Here is a 25,693-nt window from a genome sequence, read left to right as displayed (position 1 = left end):
TAACCATGACTGAATTATGAATAGCCCAGAAAGTTTATTAATGAGTTTTCTTGATAGCTTGTTAGATACAGAAACAGTTTAATTGATACATGCCATCAAGCTTTGAAACACAAAAAAAATTAGACTTGTATCCTCTCTATTGTGTTCCTTTTACTAAATACTATGCAAATTTTTGCTGTTTACTATCAGAAGGGCTCTTTAATTCACATAAATTATTAAGAATCCCAATATATGTAAACCTGCTACATCAAATTTTTACTGGCAACCAGACATTGTTGTTAATGGTTGGTTTCCGTTTCAAGATGGAGTTACTAGGGGTTTTTCTTAGTGTGGTGATATTTCAAAAACAAGTGGGAGGAAGCATTGTAGGCTTCCTTTCAGAATGATGTGCCTTGCTCTAAGGGCTCTTCTGTCGCTGGGAATTGAAATACAGAGTATTTTCTCCTTACTCCCACAGAAGGCTTTTCTTCTGAACTGCTTTTCTTTTGTGCATTTTGCTATAGCCATAGCAACAGTTAGTGTCATGGTTAGTGTTTCTTCATCTCTTATTTGTGGAATTTTCATCCCAAGTACTAGTTACATACTGATTTTATTAATTCTTGACCATGTCTTCTAAGTCCCGAGGGAATTGGTATCCCATTTTTAAATACTGAGGTGTATCTGGTGTTCAGAGGGGAAGCGACAGTGATACTTCGTGTCTCAAGGGGTAGTAGCTCTTGGTGTTGTACCCCAAAGTACTATTTTGAGTTGCACTTAACTGCTTTCAGAGGAGGATGCTTCTAAAAGCCTAATGTTCAGCACAGAGTGAAAATCAGTTACTCATTTCCTTTACGCTTTTGCAGACTCACAGAATGACTGAGTTTGGAAGGGACCTCTGGAAGTATCTGGTCCAACCCCCCTGCTCAAGCAGGGCCACTGGGAGGCAGGTGCCAGGACCATGTCCAGGCAGCTTTTGAGATCTCCAAGGATGGAGACTCTGCCACTTCTCTGGGCAACCTGTGCCAGTGCTTAGTCACCCCTACAGAGTAAAGAAGTGTTTCTTCATGTTCACATGGAGCCTCCTGTGTTTTATTTTGTGCCCACTGCCTCTTGTCCTTTCACTGGTCACCACTGAAAAGAGCCTGGCTCTGTCCTCTTTGCACCCTCCCTTCAGATATTTGTATGCATTGATGAGATTCCCCAAGCTGAAAGTCTCTTGGCCTTTCCTCACAGCAGAGATGCTTTAAGTTGCTTAATCATCTTTGTGGCCCTTTGTTGGACTCTCTCCAGTATGCCCATGTGCTGGGGAGCCCAGAACTGGACATAGTACTCCAGGTGCTGTGTCTTGGGACTTGTAGACCTACTCCAAGAATTGGCTTATTATGGCCTTCCTTTCATCCACCTGATTTGTTTGAGCCAGCTTTTGGATTTGGGAAGGACTGTATTTCTTCACAAATCTTTCATTAGACCGAATACAGGTTACCTTAGTGTTTCTCCATCGGGAAGTTGTCCTGTGTATGTCCAGCCAGCCACGCTTCCAAGTTGTCTCTTGGTCACAGCTCTGAAACAAAAGCTTGACTAGAAAGAAATGGCTCTGAATATTAATGGTAGTGATGTTTTTCAGTAAAATCTGAACAGGACTTGAAGAAAATATCTGATGCATTGTTCAAAGCAGTGGTCTTGAATGTTTACATGCAAGAGTTTGTGTTTGGTGCCTGGAGGATGCAGGGTGTGGACAGCAATATTAGAATTTTTATTTTCTCTTTATCCAGTTTACCTGCACTTTACCACAGTGTTGTACCAGATTGTGCTCATTATCAACAGCCATAAAATTTTCCAGTTCTTACCAGAGAAGTCTTCATGTCTGTTCCAGATGTTCTCTTACTCATGAGAACAGGTAAAATGGTGATTTGAATAGTGGTGTGTAGAAGCAGAGGTTCTGAATCCCACTTAACACTGTGGAGTTTGAGCAGGCATTGTTCTCTGCTCGATCTGAACTGGCACATGGCAGGATGAGAAAGACCACTACATTAACCAATGCGACTAAGCCAGCAAAATTCTTTGGCCAAACCCAGTTACACTGGCAAAAGGTTCTTATTGCTGGTGTTTATTCTGTCAGCTGAAGGTATTTTAAAGACCTTTTGCCAGTAAAATCTGTGTCATCACAGTATGATTCTGCTGGCAGATCTTTGTACACAGACAAATCCTTTGTCGTGTCTGCCCTGTGCCCAACTGGCTAATCTTTGTTCATTATGTCTTGTAAAAAGCACAGCAATTAGGCTTGGAAATGGTCCATCTTTCCATAAAATCTGAAACTTTCTTGCCACTTGTGGCACAAGGCTCTTAATTTATTGCACATACTTGCTTCTTTTTAGTAGCTCCTTTCTAGATTTATTTAGAGCTACAATTTTAAGAGTATGTTCAAAGGAAACATCACGCTTTATGTATAAACCCCAAGAACTTGTTATGTGTTGGCTTACAAGTTCATAAGATCACGCTTTTTTTCCTCCTGTTCCTTCTTTCCCTACTGTTATGCAAAAAGTAGGTGTGGGTCCCTGAGGGGTGAGGAACAACGGTTGGCAGGTGAAAGCTTTGGCTTTAAGGAAAAGCCTAGCAATACCACAGTGGGAACCCTGGGACACCACTGCTGATCAGATGGGGACCCAACGCAGTGGAGCCCTGCTCCAGGAGTTAAGCTCAAGGAAAGCATCGCAGGGGTGGATACTAAAACTGGTGCCGATTAACATGTGCTGTGCCCTGTTTTGCTCAGTGGGTTCACTGATGCTGTGCAGGTGCTGTGGTCCAAATTCTGAGATCCACAGTGGGCCACTATCACTGGGGCCTCTGCAAAAGTATATACAGATGGGGGAGAATGAACTATCCTGGTTTACTGTGAGTCTTGCACCCTACACCCATCCTTTTAATTTTGCTTAAATTTTACAGCTTAGGGCAAAGGGTGAGTGGCTTCGGAGTTTTTTTTCCATATTTTCCTTAGTTTTTACAGTTTTCAGAGGTAGTCTTCATCTCACTCTTCCTTGACTGTAGAATCTGACAGTAATCCTTAACATTTTCTGTGTATCATTAGTGGAAGAGTTGTGTGATTTTTGTGAGGGTCCATGGGAGAACATCATGTCTTGTAAGCCTAAGTGTGTCTGGTCAAGGATGTTTTCAGTGCCAAAAGGGGATAATAAGAAAAGGATGAATAAATAGGAGCATTCTGAGACACAAACCTGACCAACGAAAACTAAGGGAGGCAGTAACGAGGACCAAACCAGTTCAGTCACTGATTGATGGTGTTATGTCAAATGTGGGAATGTTTATTTCAGTGAGATTCTTTGATCAAAGACCTTGTCAAATGGGATTATAAAGGAAAGGGGGAAGGCATAAACAAAATACAGAGAGACACAAACCTGCCAGGTTATTAATAGAGACAAAGACAAGAAACAAACCTGGCCAATCACCGGAAAACTATGCGCAGACAAGGACTTTGTGATTGATCAGGATGCAAACCTGAGGATCCAGGAAGCTGGAGGGAGTCAGTGGGACTATGCCAGCTGAGGAGGCAATGTGAAGGGGAAGGGAGTTGGGGAGAAACAAAATGGGGCCAGACAGAAAAGGGGCGAGTCATGTAAACTCTAGCCAGTCTTTACACTTGTCTGAGCCCTGTGACTGATCACTGCAGTCTGTCCTATATTGTTAGATCTTTTCTTAACTATATCTCTGTGTCATCTCTCTTTCTGTTCCATCTGTGTGAGTACTACAGGGACTAAGTGAGACCAACTTGAGAGGGAACTAGGCCAGTAACTGGAGTCTTGCTGAAGTTCCAGCAGGGGAAGTGAGCAGAGGGTCTCAGTGTCAGGAGCTGGCGGGGCTGAAGCTCTCTAGGTTATCTTGTAGATTTCCTACAGACTTTATATCCATAGTGCCAGCTACTGGTGGAACTGGTGTGAGCGGACTGGGTGCCAACTACTGGATTCAGATATGGGCATCCCTGGTCTATATCAGTTACTGGAGCAGGTGGGGTCTAAGTACCAGCTGCTGGGTTAGGTGAGTATCTAGGATGCTGGCCCCTGGGGCAGGAACGGTGTGTGTCCCCAATGCCAGCTACTGGGGGGACCAGTGTGACTGAGGGTCTCGGTGGCAGGAGCAGCAGGACTGTGGGTCACAGCCTGTGTGCCTGGTGCTGACTGCTGGTGGGGAGTGTCTGTATCTTCCAAATCTGTGCACAGGTATGTGTGGTTTTGTATTAGCTGGCCATCTTCAAGCTGGACCAGTTTGCAAGCAGGGGACCTTGGGACCAGACTAGGATGTCAGGCAGATGAAGGCCTGTGCTGGTGTTTTGGGGGGATCTGTGAGTATGGGATGCCTGTGGGACAAGTGTGTGAGTGCTGTGTGTCTACAGTGAGCATCAAGATGGACCAGCTTGGTGAGTCAGGGACTCATGGGGCAGGTAAGGGAGCCTGGGACCAGGGCAGGGTTGCCAGGTGGGCGAAGGGGCCATGATGATACTTGGGATATCTACAAATGTGCATATGCTTGTGAACCTGGAGAGTGCCGTGTATGTGCGGCACTAGTGACCTTCTGTCTTTGCCAGCCCACGAAGAGGGGACTTGGCTGCTGGTGCTTGTGTTTATATGTGGTCCTGTATGTGGATGCTGTTGAAGGCAGCACCTTCTCTGTGGCAGCGCATGTGACCAGCCATGTCAGTGCCTCTGTGTGCTATGTCTCTGGGATATATGCTCAGTTTTACTACTGGTTGAACCTGCAAACAGGAAAGGAGCAGCTGTGATCCTCAGCCTGGGGTAGAGACACCACCACCCCAGTCCCTGAGCACACTGGACTGGGCAGGAGGAATTCCTGGTTCCAGAGGAAGTGCCTGCTCCTCACGTAACATCCCTTAAGTTTATTTTCCTTGCTGTTCAAAAAGGAGGTCTCCTTCTTTTCATTGCTTTGGCGTCTGATGTTTATATTCACAGTCTTCAGTACACAGGGGATCAAGAGCTCTGTCACCATGGTGAAAAATCATGAGATGTGTTAGCATAGTGATGACTTGTCAATGCACTGGAACAGCAAGTAGTGTAATTAACTAGCCTTGTTACTCATTTTTAACTACAAGTACCTTTCTTCAGAGTACTTCCTTAGTTAAGCTAAAGATAGATAAAGGTCAAACCATATTTCTCACACAGTTAATACATACGTGGAAGAAAACACTATTTTTGGAGTGGACAGGGGAAACAATGCATTTGAGGGGACTGATAATTTTGGTATTAATCAGGCTGATGGTTTAGCTCTGGAAATTGCATTCTAGGCAGTGTTTCTGTGAAAATGTTTTAACCAAAATTTGCTTGCAGTTCTAGGTAGCTGGCTTTTGTAAATGGTTGGTAGGCTACCAGCAAGCACTGGGGAAAACAGAACTAAGATCAATATATCTTGCTAAAGTAATCTACTTTGTCTTTGGTGCCTGGCAGCACATAGAGAAAGATGGTGTAATTGATGTTTCATCGTTTGTGGCCTGTGTTGTCCTTTCTTCATTGCTATCTGATTTGCTATCAGATTAGTCCTAACTTTTTCACACATTAAAGGTGGATGAAATGCAATTGTAGGTAGGTAAGAACACTCTTCTAGTAAGTACCCCAGTCACACACAGAAGTAGAGAGGTTAAACACTTATTTCCTTGTTCATAATAATAATTATTAGTTACATTTTATCATTAACATAAAAATGGAAAAGTAGAGAATGTTTTGATGTAGTTTTCTGCTTTCTCTTTCTACTCCACTTGTTTGGAAGGTTACAGTTCTTGTTCAGTACTGTCTCCTGGTTTCAGCTGGGACAGAGTTAATTTGCTTCTTAGCAGCTGGTGCAGTGCTGTGTGGATTTGGTGTGAGAGCAATGCTGACAGCACTGATGGTTTTAGTTATTGCTGGGTGGTGTTTATACTCAGTCAAGGACTTTTCAATTTCTCAGGCCCTGCCAGTGCAAGGGCTGGGGGGGCACGGGAAATTGGAGGGGACACAGGACAGCTGACCTGAACTAGCCAAAGAGATACTCCATACCATGGGACGTCATGATGAGTATATAAACGGGAGGAGTTAGTTGGGGGTGACTGATGGCTGCTCAGGGACTGGCTGAGCATCAGTCAGCAGGTGGTGAGCAGTGGTATTGTGCATCACTTGGGTTTTATTCCTTTCCCTTTGGATTCTGTTCCTCTCCCCCTTCTCCCTCCTTCTCATTACAATTGTTACATTATGATTTTATTTTATCTCAACCCTCAAGTTTTACCTTTTTGCCCACTCTCCTCCGCAGTCCTTGGAGGGGGGTGCAGTGAGCGAGAGGCTGTGTGGTCCGTACATGCCGCTGGGGTTAAACCAGGGGTCCTCACACTTTAACCAGGGGCTGGGGCGGATGCAGTGGCAGGCAGCCATCTGCGGCTGCTTGGTTTCCCCCCAACCCCCGGCGGGGGGGCGGGCAGGGGGGTCTGTAAATACCGGGGGCCGGATTGAGGACCCTGGGGGGCTGTATCCAGCCCGCGGGCCCTAGTTAGAGGGCCCCTGGGTTAAACCATGGCATACTGCCAAGGCATAATACCAGTAGGCTAGCACTGATTTTTTTTTCAAAGATCTTTTTGTATAAGGTGGTGCATGTCTGTCTCAGGTTGGTTTTATACTTCTTTTCCTTTGTGTCTTCCAAATAAATGGCTTTGTTACAAAGGTTGCTTCCTCAAAAAATTTCCACAGTTGTTATTCACAACTTTTTAATGTAGAAAAATCTGTGGGAAGCATTGTACACTTACTTTTCTCAGGGCTAATATAGGTAATTGATAAAAAAAGTCCATTACATCACTCGACATGTACCTGTGCAGCCTGTGACATGCTTCAAGGCCTGAGTTAATGAAAGCGGAAGTTTGAGGTAATTGGTTACTAGTAGTGGATGTGGCTATGAAAATACCTGGGTAGGTGGTAATTGTTACAGTTTATTGCATTGTTTACAGCATATTACTGAGGTAATAGTCCACGAAAATGTTCTGTGTGCACTGCTTCTGAGTGATACTTTATGTAAGATTTTGGGAAGAACAGAATATTACATGTTTACTGAAGTGCAGTTGTGGGATGTTTGTGCATTTACTTTATCTGTTGATTTTACCATTGATTTCTAAGAAGAGGTAAAAAGCAATCAGCGTGTTTTGGTTTTTGGTAGCTTAAAAGTTACTTGGAAATCCTAGACAAACACAGAAAATCCTCTTAGTCTGTGAGCTAACTTTTATGCAGAGGACTTTAACAGGAGGATTAATGTACAATAATTCTGTGGAAATACACTGCTGTCTTTCTTGCAGCAGAAATAAAACATGTTTGGAAACATGACTCCAGTGTTCTTTGCAGTTTAATTTCTACTGCTGCTTCTCTGATACACAAACTACAGCAAAGTCCAATGCTCTGTCTCTTAATACCCATCCTGGATTAGTTTATAGTTGCATGTACATTTTTTTCATTAATCAGTGAGCAAGCATTTATTACAGTGTGTAACAGTTGAGTGTTGTGTAACTTTTCCTTAGTGGGAATAACCACTTCTCTTCCCCCTTCACCAGATACTAACCTTTTGTCAGAATAGAAATATTTTTTTTTAGACATTGGTGAGTTCCATTGGAGCTAGTTGATGGGTTCATAAAGTTTTGCGAGGGGCAGACTGGTGGAGAGATGACATCTTTCATATTTCTTCATTGTTGAGAGTAACGACAGATTAGGTGAATGGGGAAAAAAACACATTACCCAGGACATGCTGTGGTGCAAAGACACCTGATGACAAAAAATCGCAACCACACTGCACAGTGCATTTCCAAGAGCAACAGGTTAGTTAAATACAGCTCTGAACTGAACTGGCCAGTAAACTCTACCTCGTAATGCCACACATAAGTTAAATTTCTGCCTCTGCCTCTTTTTGGGGGTGAGATGGAAGAAGACAGTAACGCTTACGAGACCATCGGGGCCTCAATGACTCCACCCAGTGCCTTTTTTGTTCATGACTGTAATCATTACTAGTGACTGCTTGAGATAAGCTGTAGTAGGGGAAAACCGCAGGTTGTGTTGAAAGTATTTGAAAGATGGGGCTGAGAAGTACTGAAATTTAGTAAAAATGGCCAAAAGTCAGAGGAAAAAAAACCTTTTTTCTCTTTAATCCCTGGAAAAAACTTTTAGGTGTTAAAAAAGGGCATGCTTACACTGGAAAGAACATAGGAGGGCAAGCTATGTGTCAATGGTAACCTTCCGAGAAGCAACTGATAGTGTTCAGAGAATGGTAGGCCCCTATAAAGCAAAGAACGAGAAATGGTCCATAGTCTAGTCTACAGGTAAATCTGAAGTAAGACCTCTAATGCGTCTGTGGATTACCATGCTCTGAGAGGGGTAGTTCAGGCATACAAAGCCATTGCAGACAAGTTCAGTTTTCTTTGCATGAGCCATTTGCAATTAATCGCAAATTTGGGGTCATTTTGGTTAATTGAAATCATGCCGTGGTGGACTGAAATGGAAGTGGTGGGGCGAGTGGACAAGCAGCAAAACATTACAATTTGGCTTGCACCAGGAGTGTTCAGCCAGAGAAATCTATGTGGTTGTTGGACTTAAGGATGGATGCAGTGTGGTAGTTCATGTGTTACTTTTAGGGTTTTCTATGTTCAGTTGGTGAGCTCTGGAGTAGAAGTTGTATTTTTCTGTATTTTCCGTTGTGACGCTGGTTAACAGCCTGACATGTTACAAATTTGACAGAACAGTGGGGTGAAGAGGAGGGATGTTTATTGCATTTGCTGCTGCTGGGTTCAGAGACATCTGTGGGAACTTTTGAGAAGAATGACAGCTCTGTGTAGTGGTTCAATAGCATGGACACCAATGAAGAGGAGAGGTACTTGTGTTCAGAACCAACCAGGAAAACATTACTCGGAGGTGAATTGCCTTCATATCACTAGCACGGAAAACTTCAGGCACTAGTGTAGGCCCTGAAGAATTTTAGTGAAATGCACAGACTTAACCAAAGATTGGTGATTAGGTTTTTTTTCAGGTTATGTGGCTTTTCAATGGCTGTCACTGTACAAATTAAGTAGAAAAACGAAGCACCTTTGTTCTGAGCTGGCAGAATTAAAACAGGCTACAGTACAGAGCAAATATCTGATTAGCTATGTAAGTACAGACCTGATAGGACACGGGCGCAGTGCAGAGCGCAGCCTCTGTATGACATCTTACTGACAAGTACAGTGTTCATTGTTGTCTAAGCAAGACTGCTTAGACATCTTTTCCTGCCTCTGTAGCCTGTAAATGCTAGGGTGGTAGGGGTATAAAATAGGCTACGCCTTACTTTCTCCATGTTACTTTTGTTTCTTGGTGTTGCATGGATGTTTGACTCTTTATCTTCTAATGCTGTTAAAATATAATTTAGCAGTAATTATTTTAGGGTTTAGGAAGACATTACAAATCTGTGTTGTAAAGATAGTAAGTAGACAACTACTTGCAGATTGTTCAATTTCATGATGTTTTAGTGCGGTCTTCAATAAGTCACTCCTAATGCTAGCTGCAAAGCAATGCTGAAGTATGGATTGTAATTCACTCATTTGGAGGTGGGTTTTGTTTTTGTTCTGTTTTGTTTGTCGGTTGTTTTTTGTTTTGTTTTGTTTTGTTTTGTTTTGCACTGGCGTAGAGTGAAGACAGTCCTAGTCCCAAGCGACAGCGCCTTTCCCATTCAGTCTTTGACTATACAGCAGCATCACCAGCCCCATCGCCACCAATGCGACCATGGGAGATGACATCAAATAGGCAGCCTCCTCTGGCTCGGCCCAACCAACACCACTTCTCAGGGGAAAGATGCAACACACCTGCACGAAACAGGAGGAGGTAAGCAAGCTGTGTAGATTGGGAAACAATTTCTTCTTCCTAATTTCAGCTCGAGGGAGATGTATTTCAGGCAGAGCTGACTAGATCATGCATGATGAACATGTTGACATTTCCTTTGAGCTGTAAGTTGTTACAGTTGTTACTGAAAAGTTACTTGAAGTAATTCAGGTTGGTGCATCATTCCATAATTTGTGTGAATCATGTGGGGAAAGAAGTGTTCATTAACATTTTTTATTATGAACCTCATTCTCTTTCAGTCTGCGCTGGAGCAATAAGCATTTAGAAAAATGCAAGGAAAAAATCTTTCTCATCAGTGTACTTTTAAAGATACTGAGAGTTACTGATGCAATACCATAATTTTCACTGCAGTCACTATTATTTTCTTACATAAAAACATCTAAATAAAGATGAGGGATACTGGCTGGGGAGAGTGAAGAGGCTGGCATAGTGTCAAATGGTTGCTGAGGTAGCAAATCACATGTAACAGGAGTTACATTTTCATGTTAATTTTAGCTTGTGGCTCATTAACTTTTAAAAGCAGAGATTTTGGAAGAAGTTCCAATGGTCGTGGAAGAATAGAGATTGGGATGGCCAGGTTGAATTTGTGCCTGGATGGATGATAGTATAGAAAAGCACAAAACCACAGAGTTCTTTACTGTTGTAGTTAAACTAATTATCCAAAAGACAAGCTTTCATTGCCTCGCATTCTGCCTCAAAAATGCTGGATCGTCTACTGCATTGAGAAATATTGTGGCTTCATTTGTTGTACTAAATTGAAATGTCTGTGATTTTTCATGAATATAGAAAATTAGACTTAAGAAATACACAACTGTTTTTCCTCTGATTTCACAAATCAAATTTGTCAACCATGATCAGTCAGGGGTAGTTTTGAGGCAAGAGTTTTTAAAACATGCTGGGTTTGTATCTTTTCTTCAAGTCCATGAATCTGAAAGCTTTCAGTCAGTGGCATTCAAAATGCACAGCTCTCAAAACAGCTTGTCAAACTTAGGAAAGATGTTGAATTGTGGACTTGCAGTGTTATTATTGTGAAGACAGAAGGTTAAGCTTTCTGTACAATTTCATACAGGGGTGCTCAACAGAGGCATTTGGTCTACAGAGTGGTTTTTTGCCTTAAAATGATCTGAACGGGGATGCCTAGAATATGCTGCATTTGGCCATTATTTTTTGTTGTCCAGCCAAGCTACACAGATTTCTTTCCAATTTTCATTAACATCTCCTGCAGTGTAAGTAGAGTGCTTGACAAGCTAAGTGCCAGATAGCTGAATCTAGACAGTTTGGATATGCTGTGGGATGAAGGAGAAGAATGGGATGTGTGGGAGGTGAATGTGCCTGGGTCAGGTGTCTGACATTCAGATGCAGTTGGGTATTACTGAGGTAGTGGCCTGTGGCTTGCAAGTAAACTGTGCTGCAAATGGAGAGACACACAAGTGCAGAGCCATCTTCAGTCTGACAGGAGTTGTTGGGTGGGATGCAGCAGTTGTGAACACAAAGCATTACTCTTTCTAGGGCCACCTCACCTGCTCTTCGGTAGTAACAAATGCTTTTGCTCTAATCAAGAGACATTTGAATGTGTCAGTACTTTGTTTCCCTGAACTTGAGTTGGCATTATTTTAGCTTGGGTGCCCTGTTGTGTTTGAGCTGGCTCTAGGGCAATTCCAGAATAGTACCACACACAGTTTCCTCTCCTAGAACAGAATCATTAGGGAAAACAACATGTCTCTTACTTTGCAGCAGTCTTTGTGTCTTTTGAATGCTCTGGAGCTGTATCAGAACTAATAAACACTGTCATGGATCAATGTTTGTTTCCTTAAGATCATTGTGACTGCATCTGTTCTTAATGCTTCAGATGCAGTTACACATGTGCTTTTGAAGCCAGTTTCTGGTTTTGCCTGCGCCGTTTTCTCTCTTCCCTTCAGAGACTGGTCTCAGAGTTAATGGGGTTTTCAGGTGATGATAAGATGAAAGGTGCATTCCAGTTGCAAATGGTCATTCAGCTCAAGGGAACAGACTAGGGCATGTGTAAACAAAACCTCTGAAGTGTGTCTAGTGCAGACATCATGCTCTTACCCAATATCATTGGCATTAACTCTTTTGTCCTACCAGTTCACTCCTGTTGGTCAGCACGGGCTGTGCTGGTTTTTTATTGTCTAGATTTTTTCTGTTATCTGATTTACTATTTAGACCTTACCTCTCTCTATCAGCGATTTTGTCCTGGGCCTAGCACAGCAGTGCCCTAATTCATTGTGGGCTTTTTCGTATTTCTTCTAAGCAAATAAATAACTGTGTTTAGAAAGGTAGCCTTCTGGTATTATGAATTTGCAGAAAGATGTTATTTTTATCCAGCTACTTATAGTACGGATAAACTGTGTAAAAGCATATTGCATGCCTATATGAAACAGAGAAGGCCATTCCAATTTATCTTTACTGGTCATTGTGAAATGGCAGACTTGTACCATTGCTGTGCCTCACCTTTCATCTGTGCTTTTTTTCCTTGTTGTCCTGAATGTAAATCTGAACTAATGGGACTTCAGAACGTACTACTGCAAAGAAATCCCCCATGTCAGAAAATACTAAGATCTGCAAATACTACTTCTGCAATTACGGATACCTTTTGATGGCTATTATTACCTGAGGGCAGGAATTGCTGCAGTTTTCTTTCATCCTGTTTCTTTGTTTTAACTGGACATTTACCATGCTTATATTGTGCATTTAGAACCAGAGGAGTGTAAAGACTTCAAGCAAAAGTTCATTACTGATAGACCCATGTCTTGACAATTCTTCTGAAGTAATTTCCAATAATTTGGGAAGCTTGTTGAGCTATGTACGTGGATGCTCTGAATGTTGCTGAATTGAAAAGTGTAATTTCTATATAACTCTACTTAGGAAAAAGATCCAGTTTTGGTTTTTCCAAAGAACTCCATTCATTAAAAAAAACACACTCCAGAAGTTTTGCCAGCTTTTTCTGGCTGTGCATTCTCATAATTCTGAGTTCATAGGAAAGTAGATCCAGACCTTTTAACAAAGACAGGGGTAAGAGTAGTTGTATGAGAAGCTACCTTGTATAAGTGCTGGTTGCAGCTAGAGAATACCTGTTCTTCGCTTTCCAAAGTATTGGCGCTGTCTTATGTAATCTTGCTCTATTCCTGCAACTTTTCCAAACAGAAATTCTCCCATAAACATTTTGTGTTGAAGTTTTCAGAGCATTTCTGTTTCATAGCAGGAAACAGCAACTTTACAGCAACCTTAGTACTCCAAAAATCAGAACATCTTTTGCATTAATAGGTCTGTGGTTAGATTATGATTACTAATGTGAATTTAACAAGTGTATCATACTAGTAATACAGACATGAGGAGTGCAACAAAAGCTCTGGGAAAGGAGACCGATATTAAGACAAATACATTAGTAATTTAAGATTCTCAGTGCTTAGAAGAAAATACAGCTTGTACGTTCTAATGTGGTAGCTTGTAACGATAAAGAAGGCTATGCATTTTTTTTGGTTGGTTGGTTGTGGGTTGTTTAAGAATGCTGTGTTAGTCTGGTGTTATGCCTTCTGTCTCACCTGTTGTGAATTAGCATTTGTTTCAGTTCTTTTTTTCATTATTGCCTAAGAAGGGCAATAATAGCATAACATCCCTGTGAACTAGGGTAGAAAAATGGTGGCTTATGACATTATATCATATACTCACAGTAGTATCTGAAGAGCTGGCAGTATGTTCTCCCTTGCCCCGAGTATGTCTGCTTCACACAGCACAAAAGCTGGATGTAACTTGAGGAATATCTGGGATTTGCCAACAGGTTTCAGGTTTATTTGATTTTTACTTGGTAATAGCAATGGGAATAGTGAGAGCAAAGAATGTTCTCTTCCATGCACTGTCGGAGAGGATGTGTTCTAACGGTCACAGACCCTTCTTGTCTCTTCTCTGCAGTTTGGTTCTGTCAGCCTGTTCCATAAGTGGGATTTCGCCATGTAGCTTTACTGTTGCCTGTGGGATCTGTAATTTACGTGTTTTGGAGATTGGAAGGCATGTATTGAAAGTACTGGGGGATGGTTTTTGTGCTTTCAATTGTTTCCCTTTCTAAATAAAGGAGAGGTGGCTTAATCAAAACTTATAACTGTGAGTTTATTATTTGTGTGGGCATAGTTTTCTGAGTGCTGAATGTGAGCTGCTGGTCTCTGATTTACAGAAGTCTCAGCTCGAGACAGTAGCAGATCTGCTCAGAACATCCACACATGTAAGAGTACATGATCAGATCCTGCGCCTGTAGATCAGTTGCTCAGAAGTGGATGCTCTGGTCTAAATCACTCTACACAACAGTTCTCCATTCTGAAAAAGGAAGATGACCACAATCACAATTTCCTGGGATCTGCTGGAGATAATTTGATGAAACACTCAGTTGTGTAGTGAACCTGAGAGCACTGAAAAATTCATTTGTTTCTTCAGAGGAGTCTACTGCTTTGTCTGCCTTCACTTAGTGAGCAGCAACCATTCTGTGGCCAGATTGGAGCAAGGACCCTGGGGAAATCTGTGATCGTGTAATGAAGGATTTTTACTTAATGCTTTTTTCTTTACTTACAAGTGCACAGAAATCTCTTGAAGTTTGCTATTTTGACTTCTGAGCGCTTGTTTTAGCAATCCAAGTGCTATTTTTTTAACAGATTAGTATTTACATAAGAGTTCTTTGCCCAGTTTTTTTACAGCATTAAGCTATGCTCTGTTAAGTTCTTCTGTGCTGAAAAAGGTGTCATTTGAAGGCTTTTAGCCGTTCTGTCAGTAACAAGTTTTCCAATCTAATAAACCTGTTCTTGTAAAATTTGCCAGTGTAAAATATTTCTTGATACTTGATTCTCTTGTGGTTTTAGTTATTAAGAAGGATTTGTGTCATTTGTATAATCTCTAATTTTTTAATGCGTTTCCAGTCCTCCTGTTCGACGTCAGAGAACAAGGAGAGATCGTTTGTCTAGACATAATTCCATTAACCAGGATGAAAACTATCACCATCTCTCCTATGGACAGCAGCAAGCAATAGAAGAGCCCCGAGCCTTCCGCCCACCAAATGTATCTCCTCGTATGTTGCACCCAGCTGCTCACCCACCACAGCAGAATGCAGTGATGGTTGACATTCATGATCAGGTAAGAGTAAATTCTAAAGTAGAAACAGAAGGGTGTTGAAGATGTCTGGTTTGGGTTTTGGGTTTTTTTCCCCAAATGTTAAAGATCCCTCTCCTCCCCAGATTAGTTGGCAATGAAAATCACTTAACACTAAATTCTGTTTGCCTTCTTACAAAGCGTTTTTTCTGTTTTATATTATTGGTGTATGGAGCACTGCATTAGGCAGTGAAAAAAAACAAAAAGGAAGTCCATACTTTTAATAAAGAAGGTAGACATTTAACAATTTGTTGATGTCTGTGTTGACATAGTTCTGTAGGCCTTTAGTTCAAACCTCTGAAATGCAGTTTTTTTGCTTCTGAAGTTAATGTAATATGATAAAGATGTGATATGATAATTAAGACTGTATTTGATTTCATGTGAAATACTTCTCCTTAGCTTAGGAGTTAAACGGTTAAAATACATTTTTTAGAAGCATAATTGACAATGCCTGTAATAGGTTGCCTGCATGATAGCAGAACTCATGATAGTACTGTCTGGATAGTACAGCCACCCAAGCATAATCAACTCCTCCTTAAATGACATGGAAAAAATGTGGTATGTGGGTGGTCCAGAAAGTAGGTAATTCTTTTCTGTGTCAGGAGTTGGTATAGAATTCTGCAGCTGAGGACCTGTGAAAGAAGTTGTCCTATTGAGGTAACTTTTGTTGTTGTTACTGTTTGTTAAACAAACAGGCTGCAGCAGAAGTATATTAGTTGCTATGTAGTGATTAACTGGGAAATAGAACAGGTTATCTGGATGTCCACTTACCAGACTGCATATGCATAGAATGCATCTCTTAACATCCCTGCTTAAAAACTGGTTTGTGTTCAATGCAGCTGATACCACTGGTGTGTTGTATTATGCATGCAGAGCAGTTCTCGGTAGGGAAGTATTTGCATTTGGGAGCAAGTGCAAGCAAGGACAGAAGCTAATGCCATTCCAGCCATCTCACAGCCTTGCATTTTGATGAACAATTTTACTGCTGCAGTATCTCAAAAATTCAAATTGTGCTTTTGCTTTTTGTTGAAAGATTACGTTGTGGTGAGCCTGGATAAACAGTTGTTCATCCCACTGCCTCTGATTTCCAAGCACCATCTGTGATCAGATGTTCGTGTGTCCACATTAACTGAGGTCATGATCATGTTTTATACTTCAGGGACATAACCATTTTGAAAGGTCATTTTTTATTATTACTCTGAGCAGCAAACATTTCAGAATCACACCCAGCATTGCACTGTATGCCCAACTTTTGTAGCTGAGCCAGAACTGGTCAAATTCATTGTCTTTCCTGGTTTCAGTCATTAGTGATACACAGGTGAGATTTCTTAAGTTCTGTTCACTGATCTGTGTTCTGTTTTGGCCTCTGTGTCTGACTGTATGCTACCAGTTCAGCAGGTTAGCTGTCTTTACTCATCCTCGCCTTTCCTAATGAGCTGCCCTTACTTGTTCCATTTGAAGCAAGCAGGTTTCATTTTAGCAGATCATGAAGGAAGAGGAAGCTTCTTCAGAGTAATTACTTTTTATTAATCTGTGCTCCCTCACACTTAAGCCTTTTCGGTTTTATCAGAGCGTCAAAGATTTCTCGGTTATTATTTAAAAAACAAAACCAAAAAAACCACAACAAAACTCAAGTGGTTTTTAGGTCCAGAATACCTTTGGATCTTAGTTTGATGATTAAATTCTAGGGAATATCATTAGCTAGAATATTGAGTTATGTCAATGTGTTTCCTAACACGTACGTTGATACCTAGGTATCAGTGTGTGTATTTAGGAAGATATGCTGCTTCATATTCATGTTTACTTTTCTTTTGGCCATTTGCGGTTAGCTGTTCTGTTGTATCTAGGTTGGGAGACTTAGTTTGAGTGGTGGTCTGAGAGCGAATCAAGAGATTGGTCTCTTTGGAAGAAAGATCTACACAATTCTCATGTTTGTTAGAGATGCAAGTTTTTGAGTTGTTATTGAACCAGTCTCTTCAGGGGAGATTCTTTAACTACTTGTAGATTAGCTTTTTTTGTGGGAGTTACTGCCTTCTTATTTTTTAAGAACTAGCCTGGGCTGGGGGGCGGGGGGCGCGGGTGGCGGGCAGGCTTAATAGTCTGAGATGTTTCTGGGTAACTCTAAGGTGCCTTTGGAAGTTCTAACATTTAAAGCTGAGAGATCCCTCTTGGCTGTACACAGAAGGTGCTGATCAATAAGTAATACTCCATTGAAAAAAATATTTTAATTAACAGGAGTTACAGGCATGTGCCTCCTACACCTTCATGTTGAATGTATTTTTTTCTATTATGTAGGTATAAGCTCTCTGTCTTACTCATTGTGCTGTACAACACTGAGAGTTTACAGTAGGTCATTAAACGTTACTTTTCTTTCACTGCAGATCCATCAGGGCACAGTTCCTGTCTCATACACAGTGACAACGGTGGCTCCACATGGGATACCACTTTGCACAGGCCAGCACATCCCAGCCTGCAGCACGCAGCAGGTCCCAGGGTGCTCAGTGGTTTTCAGTGGGCAGCACCTTCCAGTTTGCAGTGTGCCTCCCCCAGTAAGTGTGTCTCTAGTTACAGCAGCTTCAATATTAGACATAGGAGTGGCACCTTGGAGCTTCAGTGTCTGTGTGACTTCATGTGGAAATAGCCTTTTTTCCCCCCGCCCCATGGTAAATTGCAGTGGCATAGCAGTGTAGGCTTTAGAGCTGGTAAGCATATGGTACTTTACTTACTGTCTTTATAGAGTGTGACTGTTCATGGTATAGAGTCCTGATGGTTTTCGATTCAAGCTAAACGCGAGTTCATGAACTGACTTCTTACCAGCAGCTGTTCTGCATACTTTCAAATAGTGTAAGAGGAAGGTTTCTAAGGCTTTTTATTAGGCAGCTCACCCAGAAAAAAACACTTACTTAGCAGAGACCTTGTTCAGGGATTGGTTATATACAAAAAGGTCTGATATTCCAAAGTTAATTTTCAGGTTCTTACTAATTCTCAGAAGAAAGATCACCGAAAGCTGAGAAGGGTACTTCTGTCTCAAAATGTCATAAAATGTATCAAAATATTCTTTAATAATGATGTCTGTCTGTGCCTTTCTGAGAGTAAAATGAAGTGCCTTGACTGGCTAATTTGCCAGCTTTAAATTTGAAAAAAAAAATAAACTGTTTTCTCAGAAATCTTTGTGTATCAGCTTGGAGATACCACTTTCCAGGTCATAACATTCAGATGCTACCATTCTGTGGAAATTTCATCATTACGTGTTAACAGGCACCAGAGCTGAAGAATTGTACCCCAAGAAGTTTCAGCTGTACAGATCAAGGTTGCAGGACATGCTGGAAGAGTCACAGCTTTTTTCCCCCCACCTTTTTCTAGTATAGATCTGTAATATCATACATAAATATTATATGTGATGTCCAGTAACTGTTTATAATGTTGGTATAAACACTGGTCTTTCCCAGCACTGCATTTGTCTGCAGTGTGTAACTTTTTCTGTTGCACATTCTGTGACCTGAGGGTATGTATGAGCAAACCTGTGACACTGAAATAAAATCCTAGATGTGGCCACGTGTTTCTTTAAGCTGCTCATTGAAGAGTGAGGGTAATTTGCATTCGTCTTGTCCAGGTACCATTTATGCCCATGAGAGACAACAAGGTCTGCAGCATACTGCTGGCCAGTCTGGAGTATTTGTGGGCAGTATTTCCCTTTACCTTTCAGACTGGTGAAAACTGCTAGATGAGTCAGTGTGTATGCCTGAGGCAGGATGAGACACAACTTTTTTCTTCTATTTAGTGGTAGTGTTAGTGGAGCAAAGCACAGAGACTGGAAGAACACTTGCATAGTAAATTCAGCAATGCAAGAAAGGAACATGTTGTAAAAAACAGCAACAGAAAAAAAGCTAAAACTATATTGGGACTTAGGGAAATCCAGACAGATATAAGGATTTTAACTCTGGTGTTTAACTGCCATTGTGAAAAATTTCTTCTATCTGGTTGAATTTTCTTTGCTGCAACTTGGTCCTGTTGGTCCTTGTCCGTTCACTTTGCCCCTTGAGGAAGAGTCAGGTTCTGCCTATCTACTCTAATAATGCAGCTGAAGATAGTGGTGAAGTCTTCGCTTAGTTTTTTCTTTTTAAGGCAGAGCAAATCCAGTTCTGCATCCTCTTTTATGTAGTGTGCTTCTAGCTCCTGGTCATCTTGTTGTCTTCCACTGGACTCATTTCGAGTATGTCAGTGTCTTTCTTTGGCATTGGGGAAGACAAAACTGGACACAGGACTTGATACAGGCTCCCAAGTTCCAAGCAGAGGGACAGAATCGCATCAACGGACCACTAGCTACATTCTCAGTAATGCAGCCCAGCATGCAGTATGGCTTTTTGACTGCAGCAGTACACTGTGGCTTTTGTACTCCTGTTTGACATGTCCACCAGAACCCAACTGTTTTTTTCTGCAAATCTGCTCAGCAATCTGTCAGTTTCAAAATGTCCTGCTCCATGGTGTTACTCTCTCCTAGTGCCAGACTTCACATCTGCCTTTGCTGAACTTCACATGGTTCCTGTCAGCCAGTTTCTGCACCCTATCAAAGTACATCTGAAAGGTAGCCCTACCCTCCAGCGTGTTTGCTTTGCTCACCAGCTTCATCTGTGAGCTTCCCAGTATTCTTCTGTTACTTTGGTAATATTTGTCTCTCCTGCTACGTCTGTAACTATAAAATAAGCAAATGTCACTTATTAAGTACCTTCATCAGTTTCAGAATTTCTTGGAAGAACATGTTCAGACAACAAAAGTTTCCAAAAAGCCTGAAAGAATAAACAGGCAGTTTTAATTTCTTTCCACTTTAAAGATAATGTAGCCTCATTTGCTCTAACTTTAAAACTGCCATGGGCATAGCGCAGATCATTCCAAACGTACACTGGAGCTATGGTAATCTTACAGAATCTTATGGTATCATACAGAATCTTGGGATCAAAACCTATTTTAATACGTTCCCCAAAATGCCTCCTCTTTTAAAGAACGCTATGTGAAGTTCTACCTGCAAATTTATCTTCAGCTATTTCAGAGAACAGTTTTCAATTTAGCAAAATAAAATTAAAAATGTATTTTAATAATAGAAATACTTGTTTGTTGTATTTCTTTTTTAGAAAAATAATGTAGCTGAGTGTGAATAGCGTTTAAGAAAAAATAGTCACATCAAATTAATCTGCTACTGTTTCAGTGTATGTAAAGATTTATGTTTGGTCATGCTCACAGTTTCGGTCATGCTCACAGTCAGCTATCCCAAATTGAGGTGATAGTTCTACCTCCACTACTGTAATCTGCTCTTAAACTAGATGTCTCTACCATTTTATGCCATTATAGTCCGTATGCACAATGTATGTTGTGTGACACGACTAAAAAGAAGAAAAAGTGAAAGATCAGAACTGGGTCCTCTTTCTTTGTAAAATGTGATTTGATAACAAGTATCTTATTAATTGGTCTTTTAATTTCAGAATTGTAACAGAAATGCTTGAAATTCTGATGCTGGATTAAAGATCAAGAAAAAGAGAATGCAGGTTTTCTTCCTGTTTCACATCTAGAGTTGGAAGTAAGACTGAACACTTCCACAGAGCACATTCCTGCCTCCCCTGCAGTGCCTTCATCACTTCAGTGTTTAAACTTCAGTGCCCCATGTTGCTTTTGTGTGAGGCATTTCAAAGAGGAGAGAAAAGGAGCTACTTCCCACAGCAGCTGTCACTTAGGGAGCTTTCATCAGAACATGGGGCTCCCCTCAAAGTGCAGAACTGAGCAGAGCTTGTGAATGATTCTTAGCATATGAGGCAGCAGAGGTCTGAAGGCACAGTCTGACAGCTTGGAGTCCCTCAGCTCCATCTACAGCTTAAAATGGTTGTAAGACCATTGCTTTGACATCTTGTTTTGAATGTAATATGTGGGAAAACCAAAATTAACTAGGATAAATGTATCTGCTCATCACTTCAGAATCTGTCTAATCTGGAATACTGAAAACCCAAAGTCCCACTGACCTCATGAGAACTGAGAGCTACTTTGAACCTAGCAGATGTCACACTGGTATTTTTAGAGCCTGTTATAGTAATCACTTGTTTCTTGTCTTTGAGTGAGTTACTATTTATGTGTGTTTTGGAGGGTTTTCCAAGGAGGCAAGAGAACTGCTTTGTTTTAATGGTATCTTTCCACAATAAGTGTAGAATGTTTTATAGGGAATGTTCGTGCTAGAGACAAAAATAATCTTGTTTTCATTTTATTTCAGATGCTTCAGGCGTGCTCAGTCCAACATCTACCTGTACCATATGCAGCATTTCCACCTCTCATTTCTAGTGACCCATTCCTTTTGCATCCGCCTCATATCTCTCCACACCACCCTCCTCACTTGCCTCCTCCAGGACAGTTTGTTCCTTTCCAAGCACAGCAGTCGCGGTCGGTAAGTAATGCTTCTTACCCCCCTCTCCATAGAATTGGTGGGGCTGGATGGGCAAATAGCGCTGATGCCTGATTGAGGAAACAGAAGGATGTTGTTTAAAGTAATAGGTTTTTGCACTTAAATTTCTTTAGGAAGTCTGTAACCACTTAGCATGAAGATGAAAAAGTAATTTTTAAGTTCACCATGTTTCTCTTCAGATTTCATCAGCTGTTGTCTGTGCGGTTTCTCCATAGGCCTTTACTTCTGTCAGAAAGATGTATATTTGCTTCACCAACTATTCCTTAAGGTATTTCTTTCACAGGAAGCGGAAGAGAATCCAGAGGGGGTTGTGCAGTGCAGTAGTGATCTCAGAGGAAGGCTTAGCAGAGAGAGAAGGAAGCACAGAGCGTTACTTCCCTTACATGTTCCTTTCTGTTATTTCTCAGTTAATTTTTAAATGACCCATGCATTTCCCAGTACATAATGACCTTAGGTCATCCAGATATATTCAGGAGCCTACAGTCTCCCTTTCTTCAGCCCACCCCCCCAGCGAAAGTTACTGATGCCTTCTGCTTAAGCAGACTTGGCTTAGTGATAGGGACTATGCAAGCATGGGAAAACGTGACCCTGTTTTGGATTCGAGGGGAAATCAGTATTTCAGTTCTGGTCTACAGCTCTTACTGTAGGGTTATCTGCACACTCATGTCCATTTGTTTGCAATTTCACTAATGCAGAAACAGGGAACGGCTTCATTTTTGCCTAACAAATACTGAGACTTCCCCATGCAGTGTCTCAGCTGTCGATAGGGTTGTAGTCAGTTTGTTATGGTGATGGAAGAACAGCTGGGAAAATACAGTTTTCAGGCATAATCTTTATAAGACTTCCCTTTTAGAAAACATACGTGCTTGGGTTGCTTACCTAGGTTGTTGACTAGGCTTGCCTGTCAGCTTTCAGCTCTGGCAAAAATCTTGTATCTTGGTGGTTTAAGAATACCTTGTGTTTAAAGTTTGCTCTGCATAACAGGGAAACAATACTCCTTTCATTCCACAAGGTGCCTTCCTTAGCTGAATTTACGTGAAATGGTAGAATTCAGTGTCAGGAGCAGAAGGGTGTATTAATGAAACAGTGACAATTACTGGTTATTTTTTGAGCACTTTTGGGCCTGACTGAGGTGCTGCAGTTGACTAGATTACAATACACAACTGGAATCTCATGCTTCTGAAGCCTCTGGACTGTGTATTCTTGGTAGGACTGCTTGCGTGACCCTCCTAGGAAGCATCTGCTTGATTACTGAGTATCATTTGCAGTGTAATCCACTGGAGTTGCCATGTTTCCTCTCCACTTTTCAGATTTTGTGGCACAATTTCAGTTCTTGTCTATGGTTGTTTATTTTTTTCTCTCGCATAGTTATACAGTGAGAGCAGCCTGGCAAGAAGGAAGCAAATATTTGTCCTGAAAAATGCAAGACACAGGAAATTACAGCCACTCCTATATTTGCTAGATCGCATAAATTCCTGGTCTATAAGCATGGCTAGCTGGAAAAGGTGAATTTATATCATGTGTAGTGTTGTCTTTGCTTTTTGGTAGTGTTAATGACACAGGAATTGTTCACAGAGTTACTATGTGAAACTGAATACAATTATACCTGTAATATTTTAAATTTCTTTTTTACCCTATAAAATTGACCACAGCAGCTCAGAATATACAACTGGGATTGCAGTTATTTATTGGGAAGAAATTACATCTCTATTATTGCAGCAAAGCCTCTCTTTCTCTCTTTTTTTTCCCCTTTCTTTCTTTTTTCCTTTTTTTTTTTTTTTCTTTTTTTTAATCGTAGCCACTTCAAAGGATAGAAAATGAAGTAGAACTGCTTGGAGAACATCTTCCTGTAGGAAGTTTTACATACCCTCCCTCAGCCCATCCACCAACATTGCCTCCCTCAGCTCCTCTCCAATTCTTAACCCACGATACTTTACACCAGGAGGTGTCATTTGGTGTAGTAAGTATTGTTTTCTGTGCTATATTCTCATTCATGCTTTAACATGCATTAACATTCTTGATCTTTATTCTGTAGTACATTTTATTTAAAAGTGGCACTTTTTACAGTTGTTTTCCGTTATTTGCTATAGCTTCATACTGTGGTATTTTCTTTAAGCTTGTTTTCATCAAGTTAAGGGTAGCTTAATGATACCAGCAAATGAATTCAGGTAACATTACCTGCAGTGTCATAACAGGTACTTAGAAAGCATTCCACGTTGCCACACAGCCCAGGGCTTCTACTGCAGAAACTAATTAGTACAGTTTTTAAAAGCTGCTCTCACTTTTAGCTGATTTTCATTGTATGTTGAGTTTCCATGAGTCAGGAAAGCTAGAATGTTTCAGAAATAGTTCTTCTTCAGAGTGTTTGCCATTTGCAGGCAAGCAGTTGTATAGAAAGCTTCCGTAATTTAGACTGCACCATGTTACAAAGACAGCCAAGATTGCTTTAAGCCAGCTTTCTGGGGATCTACAGGCAGTTCAACTGTAGCAGCATGAAAGAACCTGGTGCAGGATAAAGTCTGTGCTGAATTTTGTGCTTCGGTGGTGTGTCCAGTGTCTGTGCTACTTCTAGGATCTCCATGGTGCACTTCAGTCTGCAATTATATTACTCCTGAGATGGTTTTGTTGTTGTTTTGTGTGGGTTGTTTGTTGTTTTCTTTTTTTAATAAAAACCACCTCTCCTGCCTATGTAATGCTTAAAGAAATAACTAGAAGTCAAGTATAGGCTCTGCATTTTTTTAATGTTTGACCTGTGCATCAAGTTGACAGAAGGTTTTAGAGGCATATTGTTACTTCAGATTTTACATGAGAATATAATTTTAGGCCCTGTGGCTACAAAGTGTATGGATAACTTTTTAATTAATCTCCTTGAAATCACACAGCCTAGTTAAATGCTTGCTGCGGTTTTTATAAAGGTTTAAATAAGTCTCTACGATTAAAACAAAAAATAATCAGCGCTTTGTTAAGCTAAAGGTGTACAGATTTTTAGTGAAGTTTTCAGTCAGTCTAAGTCACTCTGGAGACAAAGACACTTAAATTTCCATAAACCGCTCGTATTTTGTTCAGTATGCTTGTTAGATTAATTACAGTCTAATCACAGAAATTTTGGTTGGAGTGAGGCTTTCTTGATTTCCAAGTTCGGTCTTTAAAGAATAAAATGCCATTTTTTGCAGATGATACAGCATTTTTTATCTGATGCTTCAGTTCTGGGTTGTGTATTGCTGAGAAGTAGAATAGAGATGTATTACAATTAATCATATGGTCTTCTATAAAGCAATCCTAAATCCTTATAAAATTTTATTTATATTAGAATTATGATGGAATGGCTGATTCTCTTTTATTCAGTGAACGCAACAGTTTCTAATTATATTTTTGGTCTGCAGAATTCACAAGGCAGTAAAATTAATATTTGCTACGTCTAGTTTGAGATCTTACTTTCAAGAAAAAGATCCTGGATCTTTTTATATTTGTTTTTATATTCATATGTAGATTTTATGTAAGGCCATGGCTATCTATTAATAATGTTTCCATTACAAAGTTAGGGAGTTTTAGGTTAGTCATTGGTGGTGTTGGGCTTTTGCGGGTTTTTTTTTTAAGTCCAAACATAGAAGAAGAAAAACATGTTAGTAAAGACATGGAGTGTTCTTTGTTTCAAAAACAATTCTCAAGGCCTTCAAATATGAATTCAATAGTAATATGTGAATTTCAGTTTTAAAACTTAATTAAAAATAATATTTGAATATTTCTGGAAAAACATAGTTTGCATTTAGGTGATAATTTTTTTACATATATATCCCCATTTTAGTAGGTAATGCAAGGAAATTTTGAGCAATTATAATGAAAACTTAAATATACCAGTGAAGAGCTTAGCATACAAATTAAAAAAGTGTGACAAAAAAGCCCTGATTTACCCATGGAAAGAATACATTGAAGCTTTAGGCTTGACTGTCTCTCTAGGCACTGTCCAGCTGTGAAATTGTATTGATTAAACTCTTTGTGTACACTTGAAAGGCTTCAATCCTTCTTTAACATAAATGTAAATATACATCACTGCTTACAGGGTTTGGTTTTTTTCTAAATTTTTTTTAAAAAAGTCTACAAGACTTTTTTTTTTTTTTTTTTTTAAAGGCTTCTTTACTCAGCCACTTGTGCACAAACCTGCATAATAGCTCCTGGCTTAAAGCCTGGGCTTTTGTATTCACAAGAGAGTCAACAGTTCAAGTCCTGTTTC

General features: G+C 40.5%; 1 protein-coding gene across 2 annotated transcripts in view; it reads left to right on the top strand.

The window, feature by feature from the left end:
* RNF38 (ring finger protein 38) overlaps positions 1–25,693 on the top strand; it is a 112,146-nt gene that overhangs the window by 72,585 nt on the left and 13,868 nt on the right. For both annotated transcript variants that reach the window (XM_055699668.1, XM_055699669.1), the window contains 5 exons: positions 9,658–9,851; positions 14,792–15,005; positions 17,402–17,569; positions 21,274–21,444; positions 23,261–23,422. In XM_055699668.1, coding sequence (XP_055555643.1) covers positions 9,658–9,851; positions 14,792–15,005; positions 17,402–17,569; positions 21,274–21,444; positions 23,261–23,422 — 909 coding nt within the window. The remainder of the gene's footprint in view (positions 1–9,657; positions 9,852–14,791; positions 15,006–17,401; positions 17,570–21,273; positions 21,445–23,260; positions 23,423–25,693) is intronic.

This window comes from Falco cherrug, chromosome Z (genome assembly GCF_023634085.1).
Source record: "Falco cherrug isolate bFalChe1 chromosome Z, bFalChe1.pri, whole genome shotgun sequence".
Classification (NCBI taxonomy): Eukaryota; Metazoa; Chordata; class Aves; order Falconiformes; family Falconidae; genus Falco; species Falco cherrug.
Note: the sequence above shows the minus strand (reverse complement) of the source record. Positions and strands in the feature narration are given on the sequence as shown.